The sequence below is a fragment of the Castor canadensis genome, chromosome 1, assembly GCF_047511655.1.
Source record: "Castor canadensis chromosome 1, mCasCan1.hap1v2, whole genome shotgun sequence".
Lineage (NCBI taxonomy): Eukaryota > Metazoa > Chordata > Mammalia > Rodentia > Castoridae > Castor > Castor canadensis.
The window spans coordinates 196,006,383-196,018,670 of record NC_133386.1 but is presented as its reverse complement, the minus strand read 5'-3'; the positions used below and the strand labels follow the sequence as shown (position 1 = coordinate 196,018,670).

Below are 12,288 nucleotides of genomic sequence, written 5' to 3'. Positions count from 1 at the left end.
TAACCTCTGTCACTTTAAGGTTTCTGTATTAGTTCCTCTGGAGTGGGGACATCAAATGCATTCATGTTTTGTGTTTTCTACCTATTCCTATATCTCCCGTATGTGCTCTCCCCTTGTCATGTGATCCCAGTCCAACCACATTGCTGCATTTGCCCTAGATCTAATGTCTGCACATGAGAGAGAGCATACAATTTTTGGTCTTCTGAGCCTGGCTGACCTCGCTCAGAATAATGTTCTCCGTTTCCATCCATTTACTTGCAAATGGTAAGATTTCATTCTTCTTCATGGCTGAGTAAAATTCCACATCAGTATACTGAGTAGTCATCTGAATAGACCACCATTACAAGGTGGATACAGGTGAGGCCAGGTTACAGACTATCCAATCAATCAAGAGAGTCATGAGAAATGACAACTCATTGATGTTCTAAACAAGTAAGTTTGAGCTGTTTATTATACAACAATTATAACTGACATATGAGGTGTTAAAAATTTTTTAAAGAGTACCCTTTCCTCAAATTACAGCTTGAGGTCTACTAGGAAAACTCATAAAATACAAGCAATGAGAGGCTTACTCTACCAGAAAAATACACAGGTACAGTAGGAGTTAGAAGAATTCATAACTGGGAAAGGTTTCCAGAGTAGGAGAGAAAATATGCTTTACTGGATACAATGTGTATTTCCCTCTTCATGTTAAATTTCCTATTTCCTTTTCCTTTCTTTGTGAAAACATATGAGGAGCCATTTGAAGCACTTACCTAATTGTTATTTCTTCTGTTTCCCAAATGATTACAATACTTGGACCCTGGCAGATTGTAGATATTCAACAAACATCATATTATTTGCAGAACAACAGAGAAACATCTTCTATGACTCACACATTCAAAATTTAATTTGGCCTTTTGTATTAAAAAGAAATAAATGTAAACTATTTAACTCTTAAGATATAACATTTTATTTAGGAAATATGACATTTCATTACATTGAAAGAGAAAGACAAAAAACAAGAGTAGGGGGATGATTCTTTGTTTCTTAACTACTAAACTGTTCTTGGTACCTTGTCCTGTTCTCTTGGGTTGTAAGCCCATGAATAACTCATTACAGCTATTCATTGGCCTTCCAAAAGCACAGAAATGGTGTTTGTATGTTGTGCAACTGGTGACATACCTTTGTTTGCAAACTCCTGATATTATTTTTATATAAATATTATTTTATGAGACTCTGAAAACATTGTGTCTGCAGTGAATTTCCATAATAACAAAATTTTGAATGTTAAGTTTTCTCTTTTCTGTGTTCAGTCTGTGTACTTCTTGCTCTTTACTGTGTTGAGAATGTACACTGCTGTTGATGTCATCCCTCTAACGTCACACGGGACTGAATTGCTTTAGTACTCCTTGGACACCTGGTTCATTTCACAGGCTTAAAGAAAGGTGAAGGACCTGCATTTATCCTATCATTCCAGGCTGTAGGTTTGGATTGAACGGACAGTGGGAAATGAAAGCAAACACAGGGAACGAAGTAAAGATAACTGCAGGAATCAATATAAAACAGACTTTCTATTTTTCCATTTAAATAATCTTTCTCTACTACTGGATGTTTTTATCATCACTATCATAGTCTTTGTCACCATCTAAATATTTTCATTTCATCTTCTCTTGCTCATAGTGGATAAGAAAAGTTTCTTATAATGCACAATTTTACTTATTTTTCATTAAAATCTTTTCATTTAAAAAATTCTACAGATGCAAAAAGAGTCAAAACCAAATCAACCTCACTGAAAGTATTTCCTGTGGTCTCAAAAATAATTTTAGAGCTTCAGGATGTCCAGGACAAGTATATTCCGAGAATAGGCAGAAATGACACAATAGTTGGTGGTTCTCTCTCTCTCTCTCTCTCTCTCTCTCTCTCTCTCTCTCTCTCTCTCTCAAGTACTGGGGTTGAATTCAGAGGCTAATGTTTGCTAATCAGGTGCTCTACCACTTGAGCTATTCCCCCCAGCCCTTTTAAGAACATTTTAGCCTATTTTTCAGGTACGGTCTCATGTTTTTGTCCAGGGGGCCTCAAATTGCAATCTTCCTACCTAGGTAAGAAGCCCTGGGTAGCTGGGATCACAGACATGCACAATCACACTTAGCTTATTGGTTTAGATGGGATCTTGCTAACTTTTTTCCTGGGCTAGCCTCAAATCATTATCCTCTTGATCTCTGCCTCCAATTTAATTGGGATCATAGGTGTGAATCACTGTGCCCAGCTCAAAGAATCTTGTATCTACCTTGTTGAAGTATAAATTCAATGATGGAATTTTTCTATCCTGGTTGAAGATATTCTACACATAAATGACATATGATTCAGTTCTTACTATAAGAACATTGTCTGGATGCTTGTTGAGGCCTCATTAAATACATTGATAGATAATATTGAGTCTGTGTGGTTTCCTCCTTCTGGGTAGTTTAAAATCTTTGGGTGTTAATATCACATTAATAATGTGGAATATCAGCTCACATTTCCTTACTGAGTTTCCTACCATGATTATTGCTCTCTTAAACCTAAAAGGTCCTTTTAAGGCAAAGGGAATATCTACAGTTGTCTCATTTTATGGATGAGGAAATTGAATGCACAGAGCATTTACAGCAATGTAGACACAGAATATTATAAAATTTATTGAAATATAGTATTATCTGTTGTATAACCTTACTTACCAACTGAATAAAAAGAAAATTTTTATTTACCTTTCCAAATTAATGAAAATGAGATGCAATGAAAATTCCAATTTTATTACTTTGATGGATTCAGTATAAAGATCTTCTGAAGGCACTGACATGAGGACCATTGATGTGATCTCAGTGTGGAAATGAGAGGATGTTTACCAGTCATCAAAACATTCTATAACTTATTAGTAAAACACGATCATGAGTAATTAGAAGATGGTCTAGTACTGAACAGATGGCATGTGAACTGACACATTAAAAATCGAAAAGAATAGCAATTCTACAACACCTTCTCATAGATCAGTGGGGACATCATTCAATTAGTGGTAATGAGAATAGTCGCAATCAGTTTAGAAAAACAAAACCAAAGTCATTTCAGATTTATGTGTTACACTCTGCATTAAAATATCCCAGAGAACTGAAATGTAAGTATAAAAGCACAAAAGAAAATAAAGATAAAGGTTACTGAATTGGTTAAACAAATCTTTTTCAGTATAATACCAAGGCCAGAACCATAAACACCAAACAAAGTTGACTACCTCAAAACAAAATGAATCTGTACAGTAAAATACAGCATAAACAATATTGATAATAATTATAAGCTTAGAAAATTGCTGTGGTATATGAGACAATTAATTCTAATTATTTATATAGAGAGTTGCTACAAACTGAGATTGAACATCCTAACAGATTAATGTAAAAAATGTATATGAGCAAATCAGTAAAGTAAATGTAAATTAAAAACAATGAAATATTTTTACCTATAAGATTATTAGAGATTAGCACTGAATAATTATGGTCACTGTTGAAAATAGAACAATAATAATAATAATTTTTAATAATTATAACTTTAGCAGCTATTGCCAGTTTGCCTTCTGTGAGCGTTTAATCCTCTCACCAGCTACATATAGGTATGATGGTTTTCCCACACATCCTTACCAATAGAGCATATTGTCACAGTTTTGGATTTCAATTCATTTTATTGAGGTACTATGAGTCTAATTGAGGACCTTGGACATGCCAGGCAAGAGTTCTACCACTGAGGTACATAACTAGCCCCAGAGCCTGAATTTTGAAATGTCTACTATATATCATGTCATACCTGTATGTTCTTACACTAACAGTGCACATGCTCTATGCGTGCATGTGAACTCCTCAATTCAGGAGAGACCCCCAGGAGTGCAGCTGTTACTACTAAGCATGAAATTGAACACAGAGGGGAAATCTCCAGCTGTCGGAGGTAGAAAGGCAAAGAGGCCAGTCAGACCTGCCCCAGTCTGTGAGCTTCAGTTCTGGGTGGGGACCATGGGCTCCTTCCTTTCACTAAGAGGGGGAGAAGAATGTTCTCTTAATTGCCAAGGAACTGAGGAGTGGGGAGGGAAGGCATTGGAAGAGACTCAGCATAGCATGGAAAGGCTTCTGGGGGATGGGCCACTCAGCAATGGTGTTTCTTCCCACAGCACCACAGGTTGGGATAGAACTGGTACTTCTTATCATAGGTTCTCTTGTTTCTTGAAAAATAGTAGGCAGTAGTTTTATTACAGTCACACAGCTGATACCTGCAGTATTCTTGGTTAGGGGTGCAGAATATTTTACCTCTGCTCTGGCAAAATTTGTAGCTCAAGTTCAGTATTGCATCCTTTCCTCCAGAAGGTGGTAGCAACAGTCAAGGGAGGTACAGCACCCATCTGTTGCGTCCTTGAAGAATCCTTTGCCACCCAGTGATAGTGGCAACCATGGAAGCCATAACCAGCAAGGGCATTCTTTTTGTGGCAAAATTGATCATGTATGGGAATTCTGCCAATTTTCCATAGGCCTGAGGCAAGCCAAAGGCCATGATCACTGCCTGCAGCAGGAGGGTCTTCATGCTGATGGTTCAAATAGTACACAGGCATGCTAATGTATACAATGGCTCACAAGTACCATGAAATCTTGATACTAGGGTGAACTGATACCCACATAGACAAAAAATTGGTAAAATCTCTGTGTTTGTGTGTGTAGAAAAAAATTGTAAGAATATAACTCAAACTATTAACAGCAAGTGGAAAGTGGGATTTCCAGTAGTTTTAAAAAATAATTTTTATATTGTTAAATTGGCTTGGCTATAGGTGATTTTTTATTCAAAACTATGAAATTATATTCAAAACAATGAAGTTTCATAATATTTAAAAAGACAATTTTTAACCCAAATTTCTTTATGCAGATTTAAGAAGTTCCAAGATAATGGCTGGAAAAAAAAACTAATACAACAATTATCAAATTCATCCTTTTGGGATTCTTGGATTTTCCCATGCTCAAGATTGTTCTCTTTGTTACATTCATGGGGACTTACCTTTCAACAGCATTTTGGAACTTGGGCCTCATCATCCTGATTGGGGTGGACCCCTACCTACATACACCCATGTACTTCTTTCTCAGCAACTTATCCTTCTTAGATTTATGCTATGTTACTTCCACAACCCCCAAAATGCTCTCAGACTTCTTCAGGAAATATAAATCCATCTCCTTTATGGGGTGCACCCCATGCAGTACTTCTTCTTTTCTAGCTTGGGTCTCACTGAGTGCTGCTTTCTTGCAGCAATGGCTTCTGATCGGTATGTTGTCATTTGTAATCCTCTGCTTTACACAGTCATCATGTCCCCCATCCTCTGTGTGCAGATGTGGTTGGAGCCTATATAACTGGTATTTTTGGTTCATTGGTCCAATTGTGTGCTTTACTTCAGCTCAATTTCTGTGGGCCAAATATTGTCAACCACTTCTTTTGTGACCTTCCTCAATTATTAGCCCTATCCTGCTCTGAAACATTTTTCTTAGAAGTTATGAAGTTTGTGATAGCAATGATTTTTGGTGTGACATCTCTCTTAATCATCATGATCTCCTATGGTTATATCATTGTTGCCATCTTAAAGATTAACTCAGTGGAAGGCAGGTCCAAGACTTTCAATACCTGTGCTTCTCATCTGACAGCAGTTACCCTCTTTTTTGGATCATCACTCTTTGTCTATATGCATCCCAGCTTTGATAATTCTTTGGGCTATGACAGGTTGGCATCAGTCTTCTACACAGTGGTGATTCCCATATTGAATCCTTTGATTTACAGTTCCTGGAATAAGGAAATCAAAGATGCCCTTAAGAGGAGTAGGAAGAAGAGAATGCTTTCCCACAGTCACTGTTAATTAAAAGGCTAGTGGGGTAGTAACTATGCTGACTGGAAGTGTCTAGACTATGTGAGAGAAATGTTTTTAATGTGATTCAACCTCACTAATGCTGTGACAGGATTTCAAGTGAGTAATCCATTTAATTCTATGAATGACTGCTTTAATGACATGCAAAACTTGTGTTTACTCTCAGTCTTGAGAGTTGACTTTTTCTCTTCCACCAGTGGTGACCTTGCAAAGAAATTACTACATCAATTTTTATGCAGTGTCAACCTTAAGTTCTTCAGGTTTTAACTCTTCCACAAATTTTCAGGCTTTATGCCAAAGAGAATGGGACTAAACACAAGGCCAGTGGTCTTTCTCAAGTGCTGCAACACAAACAATATAATGACTTTTGTCACAGACTTCAGACCCTTGGGTACATAGACAAGTTCCAATAGACAGGAGGGAATGTGGAGAAAGTGTAATTTTAGTCTTTGACCTAACTTCTCTGTCAAGGATGTGCTTAGTAGGGAATCTGGTCTAAGATTTGTTTTCTAGGGTTTTATTTTTAGAACTAAGCATAATAGTTTGAAAGTAAATGAAGAAAGGGAGTTTTATGTATTATGTATTGTAGTCCTGGAAGCTACAAAACAAAGAAAGAAGTGACCATTTGGTCTATATATTGGAAAAGTCTGTATTTCTGCTGTTATCTTAAAATACAGTGATATCTTAAAATACATTTCTGTAGCCAAGGGAATAAAAGGAAATTTCTGGAACTGAAATAGGTATAAAGTAAAATCTGTAAAAGCTAAGGTAGCTCTAAAGATGTCTTCCACGTTGGAGTGATCTAATTAACTCTGGTAATATCGAGCTTGTTTCCCAGACACAAGGGATTTGGAAAAAGAAAGAAAAAGCTTGGGGCTTCCTGAATGCCTGATAGGAGATCCAGACTACATGTAACATTTGAGTGGAAATTCAGGATTTCCATTCATTTGAGTGGACTTTCAGGTTTTTGTGCTGCATTTGCAGAAAAGTAAACTCAGGACATGTAGCCATATGCTTACACTATAATGGAGGCTTGTGGTCTGAATCCACATTACCTGTGCAATTTACAGAGTCTGCAATTGATAATTTATTTTAAAGTAGTCCCAGGTTGTAAGTGTCCTCAAGTACATACAAGTGAGGAGCACAGAAAAATCCTTCCTTATGATTATTAAGAGACAATCTAAACTCATACTCAAGACAATTCTTTGAAACAACCTTCTATAGCAAATTCAGTAACATATCTTAAAGTACACAAGGAAAGAAGACCATATAGGTAAAGATCAAGAAAACACTCCAGTATGTGGCCCATAAAAGTAATTATGTGACTTGAAATATGCAGGAAATGTTAGTTAGAGAACAAAAGAATGAAGTTTACTGAGGATTTCCATGTCTGGCCATCCTATCTGAAATAACTGAAATACTGGACTTGAAATAAAATAATTTTAACATGTGTTTCCACTTACTTTTGAAAATGAGCCATAAGCTAAGGATCAGATGAAGTAAAACCAGAAAACTAGGGAGTAAACAAGTGCCATAGTGACTTTTACCTGGGAAGTCCTGCTGCAGCTGAGACTGAGCTCCTGCTGAGTAGATGAACTGGATGGTGAAGGATCAGAAGACCAAGTCAGGCTATGTCCCATGGGGTCGGGAAGGTGATTTGCACAGAAATACCAGTGCACTATTCTCACAGACTGTGTTCAATCAAACAAAAAATGGTTCATAGTAAAAAAAAAATTACAAGATACAGTCAATCCCCCATAACTGAGAGCTAGAAGGAAAAAAAATTGCAGGTCATGTAAACAGATCTGAAAACCTTCCAGTATTGGAGTTATCATTAAAGAGGATAAGGCAGTTGGTATTAGCTACGATGAAACACAAATCAAATCTCCCCAGAGAGGAATTCATCTTCCCCAAAGGAAGAAATACTAAGAATAGGTGAGAAATCCCATGATTCAGTGCTCTGAAAACTGATGAATCAAAAGAAAGTTTGGTAAATTAATATAGTGGAATATTATCTGGTCATAAAAAGGAATAAAGTACTGACACAAGTTATCATATGGATGGACCTTGAAAACATCATGCTAAGCTAATGAGTGAAAAACAAAAGGATTGGCTATTATATGATTCCACTTTGATGAAGCGATCAGAATGGGCAGATCCACAGAGACAAATAAGTAGACTAGTGGTTGCCTAGGGACAATCAGTGGAGAGGAATGGGGAGCCACAGTTAGTGGGTATGGGGTTTCTTTTGATGAAACTTTCCAAAATTAGACTATGGTAATGATTGAAAATCTGTGAATATATTTATAGCCACTGAATTATCCACTTCAAATGGACGAATTGTATAATATATGAAGTATCCCTCAAGATAGTGAAAAGGAAGGAAGAGAGGGAGGGAAAGATGGAGAGTGGGAGGCAGAAAGGAAGGGAAAAAGGAAGGAAGGAAAGAAAGGGAAGGAAATAAGAAAAGACTCAGCGTATGGCTGAAGTGGTAAAGTGCTTGCCTAGCAAGTGTGAGGCCCTGGGTTCAATCCCCAGTAACAGGAAGAAAAAAGAGGGGCAATCCAAAATGGTGGCTAGGGTAGGGAATCAGAAATCCTAAGCACAGTGACCCCAGAAACCTTCAGATGTTGGAGCTAACTTGGGTAATTCTGATTGCTCCTAGCCAAAATAATAACCACCATCACATTAGGTGCAGATAAAATTCAAAGGCTGACCCTTAAATTAGCCTTTAATTGCACCTAACAGCTGTGAAAATCCCATGTGGCACAACCAGCAAGGTATGTCCTGCCTCCTGCCTGGGAAAACAAAAGCCCCTTGGCTGTTTCTCTTCTTTTTTTTCCTTTTCTACTCCCAACAAGCAGAAGACAGAGCATCAATCAGAATCAAATTCTGTGACATCCTGGATTCCTAAGCTGTGGAAAGACTCTGTATGCCCCACCTCACTGAAAAGAGCAGGCCATTTCTCCCCACCAGCTGGTTCCAAAGTTCCTTGTGTGAAGCAGCAGAAGAACAGGTGAGCATTATGCACCATGGGCGACTTCCCTATCCACAGCCTGGGAAAATAATCCAGTGCAGCCTTTGGGCAGACTGACACCTCCCCCCAAGGAAAACTGAAAAACATAAACAGAGAACTGTACTCTAACACCAATAGCGGAGGTGGGGGTGGAATGCTGAACCTGCCCTGGAGAACTGGGGTGAGGCAAGGAGCCAAATTAGCGCTGAACTCTCAGTGATCTAACACATGTCTAAAGCAGCAAAGGCTGAGAGCTAGAGCAGAGTGACAAGCCAACCTCCCAGAATAGCTGCCAGCACCCATCAGAGATTTGGAGAGGCATAAACGCGACAGGCCAACCTCCCAAAGCAGGGCAGGTGGTGGATCCAGAACCAGATCTCTGGAACAGAGGGCAGCATTCAAAATTCAATTACCCACCTTGCTGGGGGAGGAGCTGACCAAACAGAGCTGCCACTGAAGGGAAACCCAACTGCTGCCTGGTGAAAATGGCTCTGACCACCCTGCACAACCTGGCAGTCTTACCTCACCACACAATTCCAACTAATCTTGTGGATGGAAGGAACCAAATACTACTCACAAGCCAGTCACTTGGTGAGATAACATTAGAGCTTTTGATTGTGCACCAATGCAGGATTAGACACCTAAGGAAAACTCCAGAACTTTTACCAAAAGACTGAACTTTCTGTGGTTCTTGAACTGGGTGTTTTTTATTGACTTTATTTTATTTTAATTTTTATCATTCCTGTATTATTAACTTCACCATCACTATTCTCTTACCCCTATTCTTACCTTCTTCACTTTCCTTCCTTCTCCTGTGCTACAATCCATTGTTCTCCCTCCCAATTACTCTTTCTGTCCCCTCATCCACTCTTCCCCCCCGTCTTCATCTCCCCATCCTATCCTTCTCCACCCTGTTACCACACTACCCCTCCCTCCTACACACTCACCACCTGCTGACTAGTCTACTGTATCAACAGTACACAACCCACCCACTGCAATCCCTGACACAAGCACCCTCCACGACAACAACAGAAATACACCCAAACACACACAAGGGCCACAAAACCCAGCAGCCCCCATAACTCTTACCCCATCTACCAACCCTTTTTCCCAACTCCCCTTTAATTACCACCTTTACCAATTCCTCAAAATTTGTAAATAACCTAATAACCATCACCTGCCCCAACTCTCACTGTTTATAGATATTATCATCAAGGGGTTTTCTATATAATATGTAAACACCTGGTCTGGCATGTAACCTGTGAATTTGTTATTCTTATATTACAACAAAAGCAACAGCAGAAAATATGCAAATAATTGGAGGCTGAATGAAACATTGCTCAAGATTAGTGGGTCATAGAAGAAATAAGAGGACATCAAAAGTTTCCTGGAAACTAAGGAAAGTGAGAACACCACCTACCAGAACCTATGGGACATAGCAAAAGCAGTCCTAAGAGGAAAGTTTACAACCATGAGTACATATTTTAAAAGAACAGAAAGATCTCAAATAAACTACCTAATGCTACACTTCAAACTCCTAGAAAAACAAGAACAAGAAAAACCCAAAACAAGCAGAAGGAGAGAAATAATAAAAATAAGGGCCAAAATTAATGAAATAGAAACAAAAAAAGGAAAAAAAAACATACAAAGAATCAATGAAACAAAGAGGTGTTTCTTTGAAAAAATAAGATTGACCAGCCCCTTGCAAATCTGACTAAAATGAGGAGGGGAAAGACCCAAGTTAGTAATATCAGAAATGAACAAGAAGTGACAAAAACAAACACTTAAGGAAATCCAGGGAATAATCAGAGAGTACTTTGAGAACCTATATTCCCATAAATTTGAAAATCTTGAAGAAATGGACAAGTTTCTGGATACTTATGACCATCCAAAACTGAACCAAGAGGATATTATCCACTTAAACATATCTATAAAATGTAATGAAAGTGAAGCAGCAATAAAGAGCCTCCAAATAAAGGAAAGTCCAGGACCTGGTGGATTCTCAGCTGAATGCTACCAGACCTTCCTAGAAGAACTAATACCAGCACTCCTTAAACTTTTCCATGAAATAGAAAGGGAAGGAACACTGCCTAACTTATTCTATAAAGCAAGTAACATACTCATCTCAAAACTGAACAAGGACACATCCAAAAGGAGGACTACAGGGCAATCTCCTTAATGAACATCAATGCAAAAATCCTCAATAAAATAATGGCAAACAAAGTTTAACAAAATATTAGAAAGACCATGTACCATGACCAAGTCAGCTTCATCCCAGAGATGCAGGGATGGTTCAACATTCACAAATCAATAAATGTAATATAGCACATTAACAGAAGCAAAGACAAAAACCACTTGATCATCTCAACAGATGCAGAAAAAACCTTTGATAAGATTCAGCACCACTTCATGATAAAAGCTCAAAGAAAACCAGGAACAGAAGGAATGTACCTCAACAGTATAAAGGCTAAATATGACAAACCAATAGCCAACACCATACTTAATGGGGAAAATCTAAAACCATTTCCCCTAAAGTCAGGAACGAGACAAGGATGCCGACTCTCCCCATTCCTATTCAACATAGTCCTGGAATTCCTAGCCAGAGTAATAAGCCAAAAAGAAGAAATAAAAGGAAATAGTCAAAGTATCTCTATTTGGAGATGACATAATCCTATACCTTGAAGACCCAAAAAACTCCATCCAAAAACTCCTAAACACCTTAAACAGATTCAGTAATGTAGCAGGATACAAAATCAACTTACAAATATCAGTAGCTTTTCTATTCACCAACAATGAGCAAATTGAGAAAGAATATATGGAAACAATTCCATTTACAATAACTGCCCTCCCAAAAAATCAAATGCCTAGGAATAAATTAACAGAAGATGTAAATGACCTCTACAAAGAAAACTACAAACCAATGAAGAAAGAGACTGAGGAAGACTACAGAAGATGGAAAGATCTCCCATGCTCATGGATTAGCAGAAACAACATAGCAAAAATGGCTATAATACCAAAAGCAATCTGCATGTTCAATGCAATTCTCATCAAAATTCCAATGACATTCATCACAGAGTTTGAAAAATCTACCCTAAAGATCATTTGGAAACAAAAGAACCATGAATAGCCAAAGCAATACTGAGTGAAAAGAGCAATTTTGGAGGTATCACAGTACCCAACTTCAAACTATACTATAGACCCACAGCAATAAAAACAGCATGGTACTGACACAAAAACAGATGTGAAGTCCAGTGGAACAGAAGAGAGGTCCTGGATATGAATCCTCACAGCTATGCCCACCTTATTTTTGACAAAAGTGCCAAAAACATATGATGGAGAAAAGACAGCTTCTTTAATAAATATTGCTAGGAAAACTGAAACT

At 37.9% G+C, this 12,288-nt stretch overlaps 1 protein-coding gene across 1 annotated transcript; it reads left to right on the top strand.

The window, feature by feature from the left end:
• Positions 1–4,965: 4,965 nt before the first annotated feature.
• On the top strand, positions 4,966–5,881 carry LOC109695903 (olfactory receptor 5AN6-like; the record flags this gene model as incomplete). Its single annotated transcript, XM_020178682.1, is given in 3 exon segments — positions 4,966–5,223; positions 5,226–5,364; positions 5,367–5,881. Coding segments are annotated over 3 exon segments (912 nt in total), but the record flags the coding sequence as incomplete, so codon positions are not given.
• Between the last annotated feature and the right edge of the window lie 6,407 nt (positions 5,882–12,288).